The sequence below is a fragment of the Cervus elaphus genome, chromosome 15, assembly GCF_910594005.1.
Source record: "Cervus elaphus chromosome 15, mCerEla1.1, whole genome shotgun sequence".
In the NCBI taxonomy this organism is placed as follows: Eukaryota; Metazoa; Chordata; class Mammalia; order Artiodactyla; family Cervidae; genus Cervus; species Cervus elaphus.
Window position 1 is genome coordinate 74,064,186 of NC_057829.1, and position 18,250 is coordinate 74,082,435.

The 18,250-nt window shown below is 46.4% G+C and overlaps 1 protein-coding gene and 1 long non-coding RNA gene across 2 annotated transcripts; both read left to right on the forward strand.

The window, feature by feature from the left end:
- The first annotated feature begins 313 nt into the window (after positions 1–313).
- LOC122709492 lies at positions 314–12,122 on the forward strand. Its single transcript, XR_006345530.1, has 3 exons — positions 314–744; positions 5,096–5,174; positions 11,120–12,122. It is a non-coding gene; the product is annotated as an uncharacterized LOC122709492 (long non-coding RNA).
- A 683-nt stretch (positions 12,123–12,805) lies between these two features.
- ADRA2A (adrenoceptor alpha 2A) lies at positions 12,806–16,797 on the forward strand. Its single transcript, XM_043926552.1, has 2 exons — positions 12,806–13,518; positions 13,662–16,797. The coding sequence occupies exon 2, from the start codon at positions 13,952–13,954 to the stop codon at positions 15,356–15,358; it is 1,407 nt and encodes a 468-aa protein (XP_043782487.1). The 5' UTR covers positions 12,806–13,518; positions 13,662–13,951; the 3' UTR covers positions 15,359–16,797.
- The last annotated feature ends 1,453 nt before the right edge of the window (positions 16,798–18,250 follow it).

Sequence of the window (18,250 nt, forward strand, 5' to 3'; positions counted from 1 at the left end):
GTTCCTGCATTACCACTGAGTCACTTAGGAAGCCCCCCCACCCCCAAACAGGATAAATATCCTCAAATTTTTACCTATGCATAGCATATTCAAATTACAGGAAAATCAAAAGTAAAGCGGAGAAGGCAATGGCAACCCACTCCAGTACTCTTGCCTGGAAAATCCCATGGACGGAGGAACCTGGTAGGCTGCTGTCCATGGGGTTGCTAAGAGTTGGACATGACTGAGTGACTTCACTTTCACTTTTCACTTTCATGCATTGGAGAAGGAAATGGCAACCCGGTCCAGTGTTCTTGCCTGGAGAATCTCAGGGACGGGGGAGCCTGGTGGTCTTCTGTCTATGGGGTTGCGCAGAGTCAGACACGACTGAAACGACCTAGCAGCAGCAGCAAAAGTGAAAAAAGATTTGAAAGAAGCCAGAGGGAAAAAACACTTTAGCCCTGGAAGAGCAAGGAGAAGGAATTGCATCAGACTGGGTTTCAAAACCATGCAAAAGGGAGTAGAGGAAAATACTTTCTGTGTTGAGGGGAAGAAGAAAAAAAAAAAAAAAACACCGAGAATTCTGTAGTATCTGATATTATCCTTCAAAAGAAGAAATACCTTTATACAAACTAAAATTTAGGGAATTTGTCACCAATGGACTTCCCTTGCAAGAATTACTAAAAGAAATTCTTAAGGGAGAAGGAAAGTAATATAGGTCAGAAACAATCTACACAAAGGAAGAGCATTAAGGAATAAATGAAGGTAAAATCTTTCATTTTTCTTCACTGATTTAACATAATGGTTCCAATAATATATTTGGAGACTATAGATTATGGATAAGAGAAATGGCAGCAATATTATGTATAAGGGGTGAGAGAGAGGAATTGGAAATACTCTAGTATAAAGCACTTGCCTTACCCATTAAGTGATATGTGTTATTTGAAATGGAACTTGGATTAGTTTTAAATAAATATTGCAAACAGTAGGTTGACAGCTAAAAAAGTTAAATATATGCTTAATATGTTAAGAGAATATGGAATCATAAAATGCTCCATTCAAAGCATAAAAGGCAGAAAAGGCATGGAAGACAGAAAAATGGTAATGAAGTTAGATATTAATTCAACTATATCAATGATCAGTTCAACTGCCAGTGAAAAGCGATTGTCACAGTAGATTTTTAAGACCAAATATATGTTACCTACAAGAAACACTATAAATATCAAAATACATAAAGATTAAAGGCAAAAGATGGAGAAAGATATACCATGCTAATACTAGTCAAAGTTGGAGTAACTGTATTAATTTCAGACAAAACAAACGAGAGCAAGGAAAATTATCAGAGGTAAAGAGGCATTGTTGAGTTGCCAAGTCATGTGTGATCTTTTGCGATCCCATGGACTACAGCATGCCAGGCTTCAGTGTCCTTCACTATCTCCCAGAGTTTGCTCAAACTCATATCCATTGAGTTGATGATGCCATCCAAATATCTTATCCTCTGTAGCCCCCCTTCTCCTCCTGACCTCAATGTTTCCCAACATCAGGGTCTTTTCCAATGAGTCAGCTCTTCTCATCAGGTGGCCAAAGTATTGGAGGGAGCTTCAGCTTCAGCATCAGTCCTTCCAATGAATATTCAGGACTGTTTTCCTTTAGGATTGACTGGTTTGATCTCCTTGCTGTCCAAGAGACTTGCAAGAGTCTTCTTCAGCATCACAGTTCGAAAGCATCAATTCTTCGGTACTCAGCCTTCTTTATGGTCCAGCTCTCACATCCATTGGAGAAGGAAATGGCAACCCACTCCAGTATTCTTGCCTGGAGAATGCCAAGGACAGAGGAACCTGGTGGGCTGCAGTCTATAGGGCCGCACAGAGTCGGACATGACTGAAGCGACTTAGCAGCAGCAGCAGCAGCAGGAGCTCACATCTATCCATAACCACTAAAAAGTCCATAGCTTTGACTGTATGGACCTTTGTTGTTAAAGCGATGTCTCTGCTTTTTAATATATTGTCTAGATTTGTCATAGGTTTTCTTCCAAGGAGCAAGCATCTTTTAATTTCAAGGCTGCAGTCATTGTCTACAGTGATCTTGGAGCCTAAGATAATAAAATGTGCCACTGTTTCCATTTTTATTTGCCATGAAGTGATGGGACCAGATGCCATGGTCTTAGTTTTTTGAATGTTGAGTTTTAAGCCAACTCTTTCACTCTCCTCTTTGACCTTCATCAGGAAACTCTTTAGTTCCTCTTCACTTTCTGCCATTAGGGTGGTGTCATCTGCATATCTGAAGTTGTTGATATTTCTCCTGGCAGTCTTGATTCTAGCTTGTGCTTCCTCCAGCCCAATGTTTCTCATGATGTACCTGCACATAAGTGAAATAAGCAGGGTGACAATATACAGCCTTGACGTACTCCTTTACCAATTTTCAACCAGTCCGTTGTTCCTTGTCCGGTTTTGACTGTTTCTTCTTGACCTGCATACAGGTCTCTCAGAAGGCAGGTAAGATGGTCTGGTATTCCCATCTCTTAAGAATTTTTCAGTTTGTTGGAAAAGTCAACAGGCTTTCGCATAGTCAATGCAACAGAGTAGATGCTTTTCTGGAATTCCCTTGCTTTTTCTATGATCCAACAGATATTGGCAATTTGATCTCTGGTTCCTCTGCCTTTTCTAAATCCAGCTTGACCATCTGGAAGTTCTCAGTTCACCACATATTGCTGAAACCTAGGTTGAAGGATTTTGAGCATTACCTTGCTCGCGTGTGAAATGAGCTAAGCATCTTGAGCCGTTTGTAAATTTTGGAGACTAATCTCTCGTATGTCACATCATTTTCTCCCAACCTGTGAGTTGTCTTTTCATTTTGTTTATTATTTCTTTGCTGTGCAAAAGCTTTTGAGTTTAAGTAGGCCCCATTTATTTTTATTTTCATTTTTCTGGGAGACAGATTGAAAAAAATATTGCTCTGATTTATATCAGAAAGTGTTCTGCTTATGTTTTCCTTTAGGAATTTTATAGTGTCCAGTGTCACATTTAGGTCTTTAATCCATTTTGAGCTTGTTTTTGTGTATGGTGTTAAAGAATGATCTAATTTCTTCTTCTTTTTTTACATGTAGCTGTCCAGTTTTTCCAGCATCGTTTGTTGAAAAGACTGTCTTTTCAACATTGTTAGTCTTGCCTCCTCTGTCACAGATTAACTGACCAGAGATGCCTGGGTTTTTTTCTGGGTTTTCTATCCTGCTCCATTGATCTACATTTCTATTTTTTGTGCCAGTTCCATATCATGACTGACTTACTTTATAACTGAAAGTTTGTACCCTTTGCCATTCACCCGTTTTGTTCACCCCTTATTCCTCATATCTGGTAACCACCAATCTGTTCTCTGTAGCTATGCACTTGGTTTTTGTTTGTTTGCTTGAATTTTCTTTAGATTCCACATGAATACGTGAGATCATATGGTATTTGTCTTTCTCTCTCTGACATATTTTACTTAGTACTGTAATGCTGTAAGGGTCCATCCATGTTGTCACAAATGGCAAGATTTCTTTCATTGTTTATGACTGAGTAGTATTCCATTGTATATACGTACCACTTTTTTTTTTTAATCCATTGATCTATTGAGGGACACAGATTGTTTCCATATCTTGCTTTTGTAAATAATCCTGCAGTGAATGTGAGGGTGCATCTATCTTTTTGAGTTAGTGTTTTACTCAGAAGCAGCATTGTTGAATCACATGCAGTTTGATTTTTCATATTTTGAGGAACCTTCATACTTTTTTCCATAGTGGCTACACTAATTTACATTCCTATCAGCAGTGCACAAGGGTTCCCTTTCTTTTCTTTTTTGATAACAGTCATTATAACAGGTGTGAGGTGATACCTCATTGTAGTTTTGATTTGCATTTCCCTGATGACTAGTGATTTTGAGCACCTTTTCTCATACTTGTTGTTCATCTGTATGTCTTCTTTGGAAAGTTGTCTATTTATCCCCTCTGTGCATTTAAACAAATTGGATTATTTATTTAAATTTTTGTTGCATGGATTCTTTATATATTTTGCATATTAGCCCCTTATCAGATATATGAGTTGCAAATATATCCTCCCATTCTGCAGGTTGCTATTTCATTTTGTTGATGGTTTTCTTTGCTGTGCAGAAGATTTTCAGTTTGGTTTAGTCTTAAGGCAAGGGACTTTCTCCCCATTCCTGGCTGTTCACATATACAAAAAGGGATAAATACCTGTTAAAATGTGAAGTCACATTTCCCTACTTTTATTTAGTTTTTAATTCTTATTTTTCACACCAATTTATTAACTATCAAACTTTAAGTGGCAGATCTTCAAATATCTTTGCATCTGTCTGAGGAAAAATCAGGTTAATAAAGGAGAAAGTTTTGCCAAATAAACAAATATATTTAATGTGTGTCAAGCATCTAGGGAAGCTTGGTGTGCTGCAGTCCATGGGTTCACAAAGAGTCAGACATGACTTAGTGACTGAACAACAACAATGCATCTATTAAATACTGAACATTGTGTTATATATTTTCCAGGTATTCATTTAATAAACATTCACTTAAGAGCATGCCTGAGATGCTTATTACTATTTCCCCCATTTCTGCATGAGAAAACCAAGGTCCAGAAAGTTAAGTAAGTTAATACAGTTATTAAGTGACAGAAGCAGGACCAGAGCCAGGTTTATATTACTCCAAAGCCCGAATTCCTAATGACTTCACTCCCTGGAGCTGGCTGGCAGGGGCCCCTTTAGGAGGGAAAAGCTTGTGCTTTGCTGGTATCATTAACTAGAGAGAATGGAAAAAAGAAATCATTTCCAGGGAGCAGAACGACCAGATTACCTTTTAAACAGTGTGTGTGTGTGGTGTATGTGTGTGTTCATGGGGTTTCCATGGTTTCTTTGTGAAAATGTGAAAGGTGATTCACTTTACTTAATTAGGTTAATGAATGTTAGTTTAAAAGTTATTAAGGTTGGTCACAAATATCTCCATTATCCCCAAGGGCCAGAGGCTCTAGCTCACCTGTTGTGCCATAAATAGACATCACGTGCCATAAATAGCCATCACTCGCCATAACTGATTCAAGTGTGCTTTTTCTTATGCTTCTGGACAAAGCAGGCAAGATAACTCACCTGAATGTGGTGGGAAAGAGCGTTATTTGCGAGGACTGACCTGGAAAACTCAGGAGGTAATAATGGTAAGTTTCATGTGTGTGCACAACCCTCAGCAGTCAATTTTTAGTGGAAACGCACATATATCTTGCAAGGTCGGCAGCAGCAAAGATCCAGATGAGAGCCCAACCTTTCTGGGCATTCTTAAGATAGAGGTGATCCTGGCACAGACTATTATCTTGGGTCCTGGCCAGAGGGCCCAGTAGGGGCAGAAATCACTTGGCTTCATCTAGGTGGAGGCAGGATGGGCTAGCACCTTAGGGGAAAAAAAAGATGAAGGTGATGCTCGGACTTTGCACTTGTTTCCATGGGAATAGCAGGATGCATCTAACAGTCAGTGATGAGAAACACGGAAGGTGGTAAATAAGGCCACTCCTTCCAACAACACTCTTGGAGGTGATGCTTTTCTTTTGGCTTCCATTCACCTTCAGGAACAATGTGCTTGCAAAGAGCTCCAGCACTGGCAGCAAGAAAGTGGAAGAATTAAATAATAGCTCAGAGGAAGCAATAGATTTTTTTCTAGTGACTGCCAGCCCCTCCTCCCTGCCACCATGTCAGCAATGCAGTGACTTGACAGATGTTAGTAATTGATTGCAGCATTTGGTTCCAGTTGTGTGTGGGGCATGGGCAGCAATGGGAACACTGTGTTCCCCACCTGCTCATCATTTTCAGATGGGTGAGTGTGTGTGCCCATATGGTCCATATGCATGGGTGTGTGGCCTGTGTTTGTGTGTCTGAGCTTTGATTTGTGAGAACCTGGGAGTCCAAGCTAATGAGGATGTAGTTTTTTCCTAGTCTTCAAAAAATAGTCATAAGCTATTAATATCATCTCCAATCCAGTTTTCTGGCTCTTTTTTTAGATGAAATCCCCCATGGCTCAGTGGTAAAGAATCTGTCTGCAATACAGGAGACATGGGAGATGCAGGTTCAATCCCTGGGCTGGAAAGATCCCCTGGAAGAGGAAATGGCAACCCACTCCAGTATTCATGCCTGGAGAATCCCATGGACAGAGGAGCCTGGCAGGCTATAGTCCACGGGGTCGGAAAGAATCAGACGCGACTGAGCGACTGAACACACATGCACACACACAAGAAGAATTTTAATGTTACCTGGCACTTTAATTATAGATGTAATTCCAGGACAAACAGATAATTTAGTATAAGCTAAATTACATGTATTGGTAATTTGCCTGACTGGTAGTCATAAATACATAATCTTCCACTACTTAAGTGTTCCTTTTCAGAAAAAAATATAGATAGAAAGGGAGATAGAGCTAGAGATAGAAAATGAGAGCATCTATGTTTTTTATCTCAAACTAGTTAAGATAACTAAATCCTAATTTTGGAATCTAGCCACTGTCTTTTGGACCTCTTATATTTTGGGTAGCTTAGTTTTAAATTGTATCCATTCATTCACAACTTCTTTTCTTCATTCATCATACAAATACTTATCAAATATCTATGCCAGTGCGTCTTACATTTTGGTATTTATTGTATTACTTGGGTATTTGTTAAAACTACAAGTAAATGCCTAGGTCCTTCCTGAGTCCTGTTGGATCCCCAAGGGGTGGGTGGCATAAACTTGATGGTTAAAAAGCCTGTTTTAGGTATGCTAGGGGAATGCCAAGATGAATAGCTTCCCCTTACTAGGTAGATAGGTTTAGTCTCTCAGTTGTGTCCAACTCTTGCAGCCCATGGACTGTAGCCCACCAGGCTCCTCTGTTCTTGGGATTTTCCAGGCAAGAATAGTGGAGTGGGTTGCCATTTACTAGAACAGGTGCACTTGGGCAATGAAGGCTCACCCGAACTCTGGAGAAAATATGTCTGGGCCCCATGAGAAGGAGCAGTTGATTCTACCAAGGGGAGGCCAGTTGTTCCTGGGCTTCACGGCCAGAGAGCTCTCCCTCAGGTTGGGGAATGCTCAGTCTTGTGCAGTGTGCCTGACGTTTCCTCCAGTACTGCAGGCATCAGAGGTGGGACAAAGGAACATGTCTTGCCTTGTACTGTCCTGCTCCAGTAGCCACAGATGAACTGGGAGGACAGGGAGACAGGGAGGATGGGCCAGGCCGATGGTGCTCTCACTTCTGATAAACCTCTGCAGGTTCTGCTTTGTCAGGGTGGTGGAGGGAGAGGTTCCCAGAAAGGGACACAGGAAGTTCACTGGGCTTATAATCAGGAAACGCAAGGTCCACATCTGATCCTGTTCTCTATTAGCTAGGCTGTCTGCTTAGCCTCTCCGAGCCTTATTTTCCCCATCTGTCAAGGCAGATAATAACCTCTACAGTAAAGGGTGGTCTTGGGAATTACATAAAATAATATAGAGTATATAAACTGCTCAGCATTGTGCCTGATATGGGGTCAGTGCTAATGAACAGTATTTATTGATACAGTTTTATTGAGATATAATTGACATATAGCACTGTTTATATTTAAGATGTACAGCATAATAATTTGACTTACATACATCATGAAAATATTATAATAAGTTTGATGAACATCCATCATCTCATACAGGTATAAAATTAAAGAAATAGAAAAAAATTTTCCTTATGATGAGAACTCTTAGGATTTACTCTCAGCAACTTTCATACATAACATGCAGCAGTTCAATATTTCTCATGTTGCACATCCCTAGTACTTATCTATCTTATAACTGGAAGTTTGTACTTTCTAAATGTCTTCATCCAATCTCTCTCTACCCCATCTCTGGTAACCACAACTCTAATCACGTTTCCTATGAGTTTGTTTTTTAAGTATAACTGACCTACAATGCTACGATAGTTCCTGTTTTACAACATGGTGATTCAGTATTTCTATACTTTTCAAAATGATCATCATAATAAATCTAGCTACCATGTACTATACAAAGATATTACACTATTATTCACTAAATTCCCCACACTGTACATTTCATACCAGTGAATCATTTTGTAGCTGGAAAGTCTGAACCTCTAAATCTCCCTCACCTATTTTTCTCCTCCTCCAGCCCCTTCCCTCTGACAACCACCTGTTTGTTCTCCGTATCTATAACTGTTTCTGTTATGTTTATACATTTGTTTTTTAGATTCAACTTATAAGCGAAATCATGCAAAATTTATTTTTCACTGATTTCACTTAGCATAATATCTTCAGGATCCCTCAGTGTTGTCACAAATGGCAAGATTTCTTTATGGATAAGTAATATTCCATTATATACATATATCTATTATATATATAAAATCTTCTTTATCCATTCATCTATTGATGGGTACTTAGGTTGCTTCCATATCTTGACTATTGTAAGTAATGCTGCCATGAATCATTATGCTATATGAAAAAGTGAAAGTATTAGTTGCTCAGCTGTGTGCAACTCTTTGCGACCTCATGGACTGTAGCCCACCAGGCTTCTCTGTCCATGGCATTCTCTAGGCAAGAATATTGGAGTGGGTAGCCATTCCCTTCTCCACGGGATCTTCCCGACCCAGGGGTCAGACCCGGGTCTCCTGCATTGCAGGTGGATTCTTTACTGTCTAAGCCACCAGGGAAGCCCATTATGCTATATGCCTGAAACCAATACAACCTGATAAATCATGGTAAATTACATATTAAATATATAATATATGTAATATATACATATATGATATATAAATATATGTATAAATTTTATTGGAGTATAGTTGATTTGCCATGTTGTGTTAGTTTAAGGTATATAGCATAGTGATTCAGTTATACATATACATATGTTCATTCTTTTTCAAATTATTTTCCCATACAGGTTATTACAGAATACTGAATAGAGTTCCCTATGCTATACAGTAAGTCCTTGTTGGTTATCTATATTATATATGGTAATATGTATATATTAATACACATAATTTATACACCCCCCCCCCACATTTCCCCTTTGGTAACCACAAGCTTTTTTTTTCCTGTTTCTGTTTTGTAAATAAGTTCATTTATATAATTTAAAAAATTAGATTCCACATGTAAGTGATACGTGATATCAAATGATATTTGTTTCCTTTGCCTGACTTACTTCACTTAGTATGATCATCTCTAGGTCCATCCGTGTTTATGCAAATGGCGTTATTTCATTCTTTTCTACGTCTGAGTAATAGTCCACTGTGTATATGTACCACGTCTTTGTCCATCCCTCTGTTGATGGATATTTAGATTGTGTCCATGTCCTGGCTATTGTAGATAGCACTGCAGTGAACATTGGGGTACATTATCTTTTCAAATTATGTTTTTGTTCCAGATATATGCTCAGGAGTGGGATTGCCAGGTCATATGGTAGTCCTATTTTAACTTTTTAAGGAGCCTCCTTACTGTTCTCCATAGTGGTTGTACCAATTTCCATTCCCGCCAAAAGTGTAGGAAGATTCCCTTTTTTAGATATTCTCTCTAGCATTTATTGTTTGTAGACTTTGAGAATGGCATTCTGACCAGTGTGAGGTGATAGTCAATGTGGTTTTGATTTGCATTTCTCTGATAATTAGTGATGTTGAGCATCTTTTCACGTGCCTGCTGCCCATTTTGTATGCTGTCTTTGGAAAATTGTCTATTCAGATCCTCTGTAGTATGTATTTTTATTAATAGTAGAAATAATAGTGGACCCCCATTTGTGTGCCCTAGACTGACTTCTCCTCAGGCCAGGAATGTCAACTTCCATCTTTACAGTGGCTCTCAACTGTTTGTGATGCCTCTGGTCCCTGAAAGAATATGACACCCTCCTGGCTGACCCAGAAGAACCAGGACAGTTATTCTCAATCTGGAGCCCATCCTTGGCAGCTCCCCCTTCCTTGGACACCACTTTTATGCCCCCACCAAGGCAACTGCTCATCACTGCTGCCCCCAATGAGATTTAGTATTTATTACTTAGAGCAGGGAATCTTCACTGAGTATGCATGTTAGCATCTCCTAAGGAGGTTTGTTAAAATACACAGTCTGCATTCCATCACAGCCCTGATGAATCAAAATTACCTTGGTGGAGCACTAGTAAGTCTATTTCACCTTCCCAAGCAATGCAGATATAAAGGCCTGGATAGAAACTATTGTCTTTGTGGACATCTCTCTGCTAAGTGCTGTCTCAATCAGCAAGCGCAGCACTAAATCTTCTATCAAAAAACTAATAGCATCTACATAGCCTCTTAAAGCTCAGAGATACTGACACTGAGTGTCAAATTAAGGAGCCAGAGCTTTTGGTGATAGATACATGTGTTACCCTGGTGGCTCAGACGGTTAAGAATCTGCCTGCAATGTGGGAGACCCAGGATTGATCCCTGGGTTAGGAAGATTCCCTGGAGAAGGGAATGGCAACCCATTCCAGTATTCTTGCCTGGAGAATTCCATGGACAGAGGAGCCTGGCGAGCTACAGCTCATGGGGTCGCAAAGAGTCGGACACGACTGAGAGACAAACACATATGTTAAGAGGAAGAACTCTGCATATAAAGAGGCTCTCTAGCTAGCCCTGGACATATTGTGTACTAGGAACTCAACAAAAGGCAGCTATCATTATTATTAATAATTGTCCTGAATTGGCCTCCAAGACCCTAGCTCCTTGAAAAGCCTGTTTCCATTTTAGGAGAAAAGACTCCAAACCCAGGAATTAAGAAGCTGACTGGCTGCTGACTGGCTGTTTGGGAAGCATTTAGAAAACATGACATGAAATGTTATACGCAGGCTAGCAGCAGAGATTCCAAGAAAAGAAAGCCCTGTGGCCTCTATTTTCATTTCCCTTTTTGCTTCTGAAATGAGATGGGAAGGAGAGATATGTGTCAGCAGCTGGTGTGGAAATAGGCGGTGATGGTCTATGAAAACTCGGGCCCTAAGGTCTGTGAACAACACAGTGAAGCCCAGATTGCCATGGGCTTTGATGCTTCTCTCTCTTAGCATTCATACTTGAGGTCTGGGGCTCCTAGTTTCTGTGCAAAGGTGAGTGTGACCACATTTCCAAGAGCCTCATGCAATGTCTCCATATCTCTTCTCTCAGGAGATACAGAGCTGAGACTTGGTTAGAAGATGGAAAATGGACTTAACAGAGGGAGAAAAGATTGCCTTAACTTTCTTCAGATGCTCCAGAAAAGCAGATTAGAAAGGCTCTTCAGAATTAAATCTGGAAAGGGAGGTCATCCAGTTGGAGGAATGGTTGCAGGAAACACCTGTGAAGTACTTTGAAAAACACAGACTTCAGGACTATACATCAAGAGCAACCACATCAATTACTGTATCCCTGGCCTGTATCACTGGTGGAGGCTGTAGACATCAGCTGGTGTTGAAGGTGATGCTCAGCCTTGATGCTCAAGGTCCTTAATTTAGTCCTCAGTCCTGAGCCTGAACCCTACTGGGCAGAGAAACAATCTGTTCCATCCTTGGAACTTCCAGCTTGATTGACTACACAAGGTATTTTGGTTTAGTAGGCCCTTAAATAAGATAACTTTTCTTTAGGTCTAATCTCTCTCCTGCTGACAGTTCCTATCCTCCTGGGCCTTGCCCTTAAAACTGTCTACTGTTTATTTGAAAAGTGCAGATAACACAATACAAGCCGGTACTCTAGCAACCGTTAAAATCTATCTCAGGACACCGAGCATGCAGAGGAACGCTGCACTCACCCCCTCTCCATTCTATTCCTATCAGAGGGAACGTGGAAAACATTCTCTCTTCTCTTGGTCAGCATCCTCCTCTTACTGAAAGGCTGGTGTGCCTGCATCTGAAATGCGGATGTGGTGGAGGATGAAGTCTAGCTTTCGGCCTCAACAAAGACACAATGGTTCAGAGAAGACCAGAGCAGAGCATCCAGCCAGGCAGGATCCAGGCCTCCGGGATCTGCGGGAAGCGTGGGTTTCCCTGTACCGGCAGGGTGGGCTGCCAGCTCTGGGCTCTGATGCCTGCAGAGCCCTCTTCCTGATGTCTTCATCAGACCAAGCCTCACTCTCGCCGGGGAGAGGGTAGCCACACAAGAATGTATGCGTTAGGAAGATTTCTGCAACATGACAGAGTGCAATAAAAAAATCGGTTCTCTGTCCCCGAGCTTGGACCCAAACTTGTCCTGAGATGAGAGAAGGCAGTCTCAGGGGCGGGAGTAGGCTCCGGGCGCCGGCGGGTGGACTCGCAGCGGTGCCCGCCTGCGGCCGGCAGGTGTCAGTGCGCCCTCGCGCTGCCGCCGCGCGCCGCCTCCGCTCCAGGACCCCTCCTCACCGTGGTCTAGGGGGCGCCGGTTCAGACCCAGGCTGCTCGGGTCTCGCAGCAGCTCTGCAGCTGGGTCCACAAATGGCCGCTTCTCCCCACAGTGGAGTTCTTAACTCTGGCGGAGCCCACTCCGCGTGGGGGGGGGGGTGCCTCCCTTTCCGCCCCAGGGGTTGGATCCCAACGTGCGCCTTCCTCTCACCAGCCCCACTCGCCCGGCCGTCAGGAGCACTTGCAGGAAAAGTGTGGCCCGGCCCAGGGCGGGGTTGCTCCGGATGCGACCTGTACCGGTGATTGCTTCTCCCGATTCATCCGGGGGACCTCAACACCCTTTCCTCCCAAGTCCCACTCAGCTCGATGTGGCCACTCCCGGGTGCCCAATGTGTTTTGCTCGGCGCGCCCAGAGATGCTTGGCCAATTCCCAGCAGGCACGCCCCGGGCACGCCCTTTAAATCCCTCGCTCGGGGTATCCGCCTCCCCAAAGGGCCCATCTCGCCAGGGGGGCAGGGTTCCAGTGGGTCCCGCGCTGGGCTAGGGCGCTAGACCCGCGGAGGGGAGGTGCAAGGGGCGGGGGAGGGTCGGCTTCCCACGTGGGGGCTGACGCCGGCTGCTCAGCAACGCCGGCTTGATCCTGGGGCTATAAAACCAGTCCACGGCTAGTGCGGCGGAGAAGCAGCGGCCCGGGCTTCAGTGCAGACGCCCAGCAGCCGGCGCGCCGCCGCCCGGCCACCCCCAGCACCTTCTCTCCCCTGCCCTGCTCTCCTGCCCAAACTCACGCTATCCTCGGACCCCAGCCTGTCCCGTCGCGCTCAGCGCCCGAAGCTCGCCGGGCCGACGCCCAGGAGACCTCCTGCCTCGGTCCCGGCTCCTAGAGGGCCGATCGCCCACCAGCCCGGGTCCGCCTGAGGACGGGGGCGCCTTCATGCGGCCCCCACACCCCTCATCCCGCCGCCGCCGCCGCCTCCGAGCTCCGCGCGCTGCGCCCCAGCCCCAGCAGGGCACTCAACTTTGGAAGTCCCGCGACGCTCCGAGAGGCGGCAGAGCCCGCACCGTGGCCCTAACCCGGGCCCCGCCGGCCCCGCCGCGTCTGGGGGAAGCGAGAGTATCGGTGTTCGCTTCGGAGATGTAAGGAGAGAGACACGAGACCCCAAGCCAGCATCAGCACCCCTCGCCTGCCTCCCGGGTTGGGGGCGGGCCCCGCACACGGTAAGACCTCTTGCTTTCGCTCAGGCTCAAGAGTCAAAGATATAGAAACATATATTTAATTTCCTGTTATCTTTCCAAGTCATCAGGCCACCGATGATTTTTGTTCTCTCTTCTTGAAGAATAAATCTCTCTTTCCCCATCAGTTCGACCTACTCTCTCCCGCCGCTTAGAAATAAAACTTGGCTGTATCTAGGAGCTGGGAGCGAGAAGGCGCCGACCCCGAGCGCCCGAAGCGCGCGGACCGGGTGCGGTTCGCCGGAGCCGGGCCCATGGGCCTCTAGCGGTCCGTCAGCTCGGGGCCCGGCCTCCCTGAGGCCCCTTCTCCATGTGAGGCGCGGCGGGGCGACCGAGGCGCGAGAGGAAGAGGAGGACCCAGGGGCACCGGGCCGGAAGGCAGCTGGCAGCAGGCCCAGGCGAGCGGGCACCCGCGTTCATGTTCCGCCAGGAGCAGCCGCTGGCCGAGGGCAGCTTCGCGCCCATGGGCTCCCTGCAGCCGGACGCGGGCAACGCGAGCTGGAACGGGACCGAGGCCCCGGGGGGCGGCGCCCGGGCCACCCCCTACTCCCTGCAGGTGACGCTGACGCTGGTGTGCCTGGCTGGCCTGCTCATGCTGTTCACGGTGTTCGGTAACGTGCTTGTCATCATTGCTGTGTTCACAAGTCGCGCGCTCAAGGCGCCCCAGAATCTCTTTCTGGTGTCTCTGGCTTCGGCGGACATCCTGGTGGCCACGCTTGTCATCCCTTTCTCGCTGGCCAACGAGGTCATGGGCTACTGGTACTTCGGCAAGGCGTGGTGTGAGACCTACCTGGCGCTCGACGTGCTCTTCTGCACGTCCTCCATCGTGCACCTGTGCGCCATCAGCCTGGACCGTTACTGGTCCATCACCCAGGCCATAGAGTACAACCTGAAGCGCACGCCACGCCGCATCAAGGCCATCATCGTCACGGTGTGGGTCATCTCGGCCGTCATCTCCTTCCCCCCGCTCATCTCCATCGAGAAGAAGAGAGGCAGGAGTGGCCAGCCGTCCGCCGAACCGCGCTGTGAGATCAACAACCAGAAGTGGTACGTCATCTCGTCGAGCATCGGCTCCTTCTTCGCGCCCTGCCTGATCATGATCCTGGTCTATGTGCGCATCTACCAAATCGCCAAGCGCCGCACCCGCGTGCCGCCCAGTCGCCGGGGTCCCGATGCCACCGCCGCCGCGCTGCCGGGGGGCGCCGAGCGCAGGCCCAACGGCCTGGGCCCGGAGCGCGGCGGCGTGGGCCCCGTGGGCGCCGAGGTCGCGTCGCTGCAGGTCCAGCTCAATGGTGCCCCGGGAGAGCCCGCGCCCGCAGGGCCGCCTGACGCCGACGCGCTGGACCTAGAGGAGAGCTCCTCGTCTGAGCACGCCGAGCGGCCCCCGGGGTCCCGCAGGTCGGAGCGCGGGCCCCGGGCCAAGGGCAAGGCCCGGGCGAGCCAGGTGAAGCCCGGGGACAGCCTGCCGCGGCGCGGGCCGGGGGCGACGGGGCCGGGGGCACCCGCGGCCGGGCCGGCGGAGGAGCGCTCTGGCGCGGGCGCCAAGGCGTCGCGCTGGCGCGGGCGGCAGAATCGCGAGAAGCGCTTCACCTTCGTGCTGGCGGTGGTCATCGGCGTGTTCGTGGTGTGCTGGTTCCCCTTCTTCTTCACCTACACGCTCACGGCCATCGGCTGCCCCGTGCCCCCCACGCTCTTCAAGTTCTTCTTCTGGTTCGGCTACTGCAACAGCTCGCTGAACCCGGTCATCTACACCATCTTCAATCACGACTTCCGCCGCGCCTTCAAGAAGATCCTCTGCCGGGGGGACAGGAAGCGGATCGTGTGAGTGCGGAGTCCGCGCGCCCCGAGAACAGACTTGCGCTGACTGCAGGCAGCTGGGATCCAGGGGGCGCGTCTACGTGGTCCTGCCGAAACCTGGGTCCTGCCTGTTCCGAGTTTCTTGGCCCCAGGATGGCTCTGCCGCTTCTTGCGGGCATCTGCGCTCTCCTACCTGAGAAAGTACTGGCTTGGGAGGGCCATACTCCCCATTCCAACCCCCTCATTATTGTTAGGGCAGCTCCTCACTCAGAGCCATCTTCCTGGGTTCTTGGGCAGCCCCAACTCAGTATTGTTTCCTAAAAGTATTTTCACCTCCCCTGGGCCCAGCTGTCACAGTCGTTCAGAGCAAGCACGAGAGCCCAGAGGGGATGGATGACTCCCAAAGGGTTAACAGATGGTGTGGGGGTGGGGGTTACCCAGCGCTGGCTAATTGCTCTCCGCTTCCCCAACTCTTATTTTTAAACAAATGCTCAGGGCAGCCCTGCGGGCCCTCCCATCCCCCCTTGTAAATATACACTATTTTTGATAGTACTTGGGGTTGGGGGGTCTCAAATGTCTCTTGGCTTTTGATGTCTGAATCCTGGCTACTGGAGATGCCCTCCAGGCAGACACATTGTGTCTAGTTCAGGGCAAGCCTCTTTGCAAAGTGAGCCCTTTCCTGGTGTCATTACCCTCTCTGTGTCCTTTTCACCAGCAACTGGTGACTGTCCCTTGGGACTGGACTTGGGTTGAGATTTCCTGAGGGGGAAAAGATTTCTGTCCATTTCCCCACCCCTGTGCCTAACAGCATAATTGCCTTGTCCTATGTAAATATTACAAGGATGGACCAAGACAGAAGTAAATGAACCTTTCTGCCTCGCAGCAGCCCTATGTATAAAGCCATCATTCTCGGATGCACCCTTTTTCACTCCAGTACCGCACTTTAAAACCTCTTTCCAGTGTCCCCTTCCTCCCATCCCCTGGGGCCACTGCTTGAAAAGTACCTATGTTTCCATCTTGGATGTATGTGTTACCACTCCCTCCCTCAGAGTGCTGACTGTGGGAAATCTTTTACCTGCTGTTTTTAGACACTGAGAAGTGGAAATTATGTGGAAGAAGCAAACCTGATACAATTTGCCCAAAGTAAACAGTTTGAAGAGACAAATGGGCCTGCCCAACTGTACAGTTCCTGCCCCAAGAGCTCTTAAGTATCAAAGTGTTGTCCATTTTTCCTCCCTGTTTTTCTGGTTGAGATCAAGTCATTGATAAACTCCCAAAGTCAAGGGAGAAGGGCGGAGACCTTGTTTACACCCAAGTTGCCCTATGTTTTAGACAGAGACTCTTTAAGGCCGGAGCTCATATTTCACTAAAGAAAAATTAATGTCAGCACATGTTGCTAATGACAGTGGATTTTTTTAAATAAAAAGTTTACAGATCAAATGTGAAATAAATATGAATTAAATGGTCTGTCTGTTATCTGAGTTTTCAAAAGCATTAAGACTCTGGAAACATCTGAATTTATGTATATTTGAAATAAAAAAATACTTATGCATTATAAAACACTTTTAAAAGGCCAAGCAGTAACAAAGCTGCCATTTATCATGTGTTTCTTCTTTGCCAGATGTGATGGTAAGTCTGTTATAAGCTCTGTTTCATTTAATTGTCCCCCAAAGCCTATGAGGTAGATACTGTTAAGATCCCCATTTAACAGGTGAAAAAAACTGAGTCTCAGAGGGCAAGAGATTTGTTCCAGGTTAACCACAGTAGAGGGAGTGTACTGCATGCAGGGTGATCAGGTCTTAGGGTCTGTACTCTTTATCCAGGGTCTTGCCAGAGTTATATCACTAAGACTTTGCAGAATGCTCCCAGCAGTGGAGTCTCTTACAAGGTGTGCTTTATCTACAGATCACTGGATATATTCCGAGTGTGTAGATGCACACAAAGCATGTGCATGCTGCAGTGTCTTTATGCCCTTATGTGTGTTATCCCTCAAAATGTATACATCCCCCAAGTGTGGTAGATGCACAAATTATGCCATATACTCCAAAATGTGTACCAGACCTAACAATGTAATGATATACAACATGTGGTACATAGCCCATAGTATGGTATAGGCTTCCCAGGTGATGCTAGTGGTAAATAACCCGCCTGCCAATGCAGGAGATGCCTGAGACAAGGGTTCGATCCCTGGGTTGGGAAGATCCCCTGGAAGAGGGCATGGCAATCCACTCCAGGATTCTTGCCTGGAGAATCCCATGGACAGAGGAGCCTGGTGGGCTACAATCCATAGGGTCGCAGGGTCAGACATGACTGAAGCGGCTTAGCATGCATGCATGGTATATGAAGCAATTGTGATATAAACCTAAACATAACCACATATTATTTGATCAGTTGAGTTGTCTCTGGCCAAAGGTCAGATTCCTGTTGCATTCCTATAATACTGAGTTCTGTCCCGATGTCTAGGAGGGTTTAAGACCCTTGCCCTGTGGTTATGGTGATGGCACTTTGAAGCTGGAAGGGTCTAGAAATCAGGAATTCAACCCCTCATCTTCTTAGAGGAAGTGACCTGCTCAGGGTCCCTCAGCTCTGGGTGACCTTCTGTTGGAAGCAACTGACCAAGAGTGGAATATCAAGAGTTCTCATGTGTTTATCATAAAAGGCTGTGCTGGTGAGGGAGAGCCACCGTCCCAGGAGCTGGGTCTGAGAGGCAATCCCAAGCCACAGGTCCAAGTTCGGGGGGAGATGGGTTTGTAAGACCAGTCACCTACAACACATGTGCAGCCCAGCTCTGGATGCCCCAGGAGCAGATCGTCAGTTCACCTCCAGGTATTCCCCTTGGGCAGCACCTGCAATATCTCCTTATTAACTTTTCTGGGGTGGGGGTGGGGTGAGGGTGTGCTTCCTTCATAGCTCAGCTGGT

Coding starts and splice junctions, on each gene's coding strand:
- ADRA2A (XM_043926552.1), top strand. CDS start 13,952: ATGTTCCGCCAGGAGCAGCCGCTGGCCGAGGGCAGCTTCGCGCCCATG.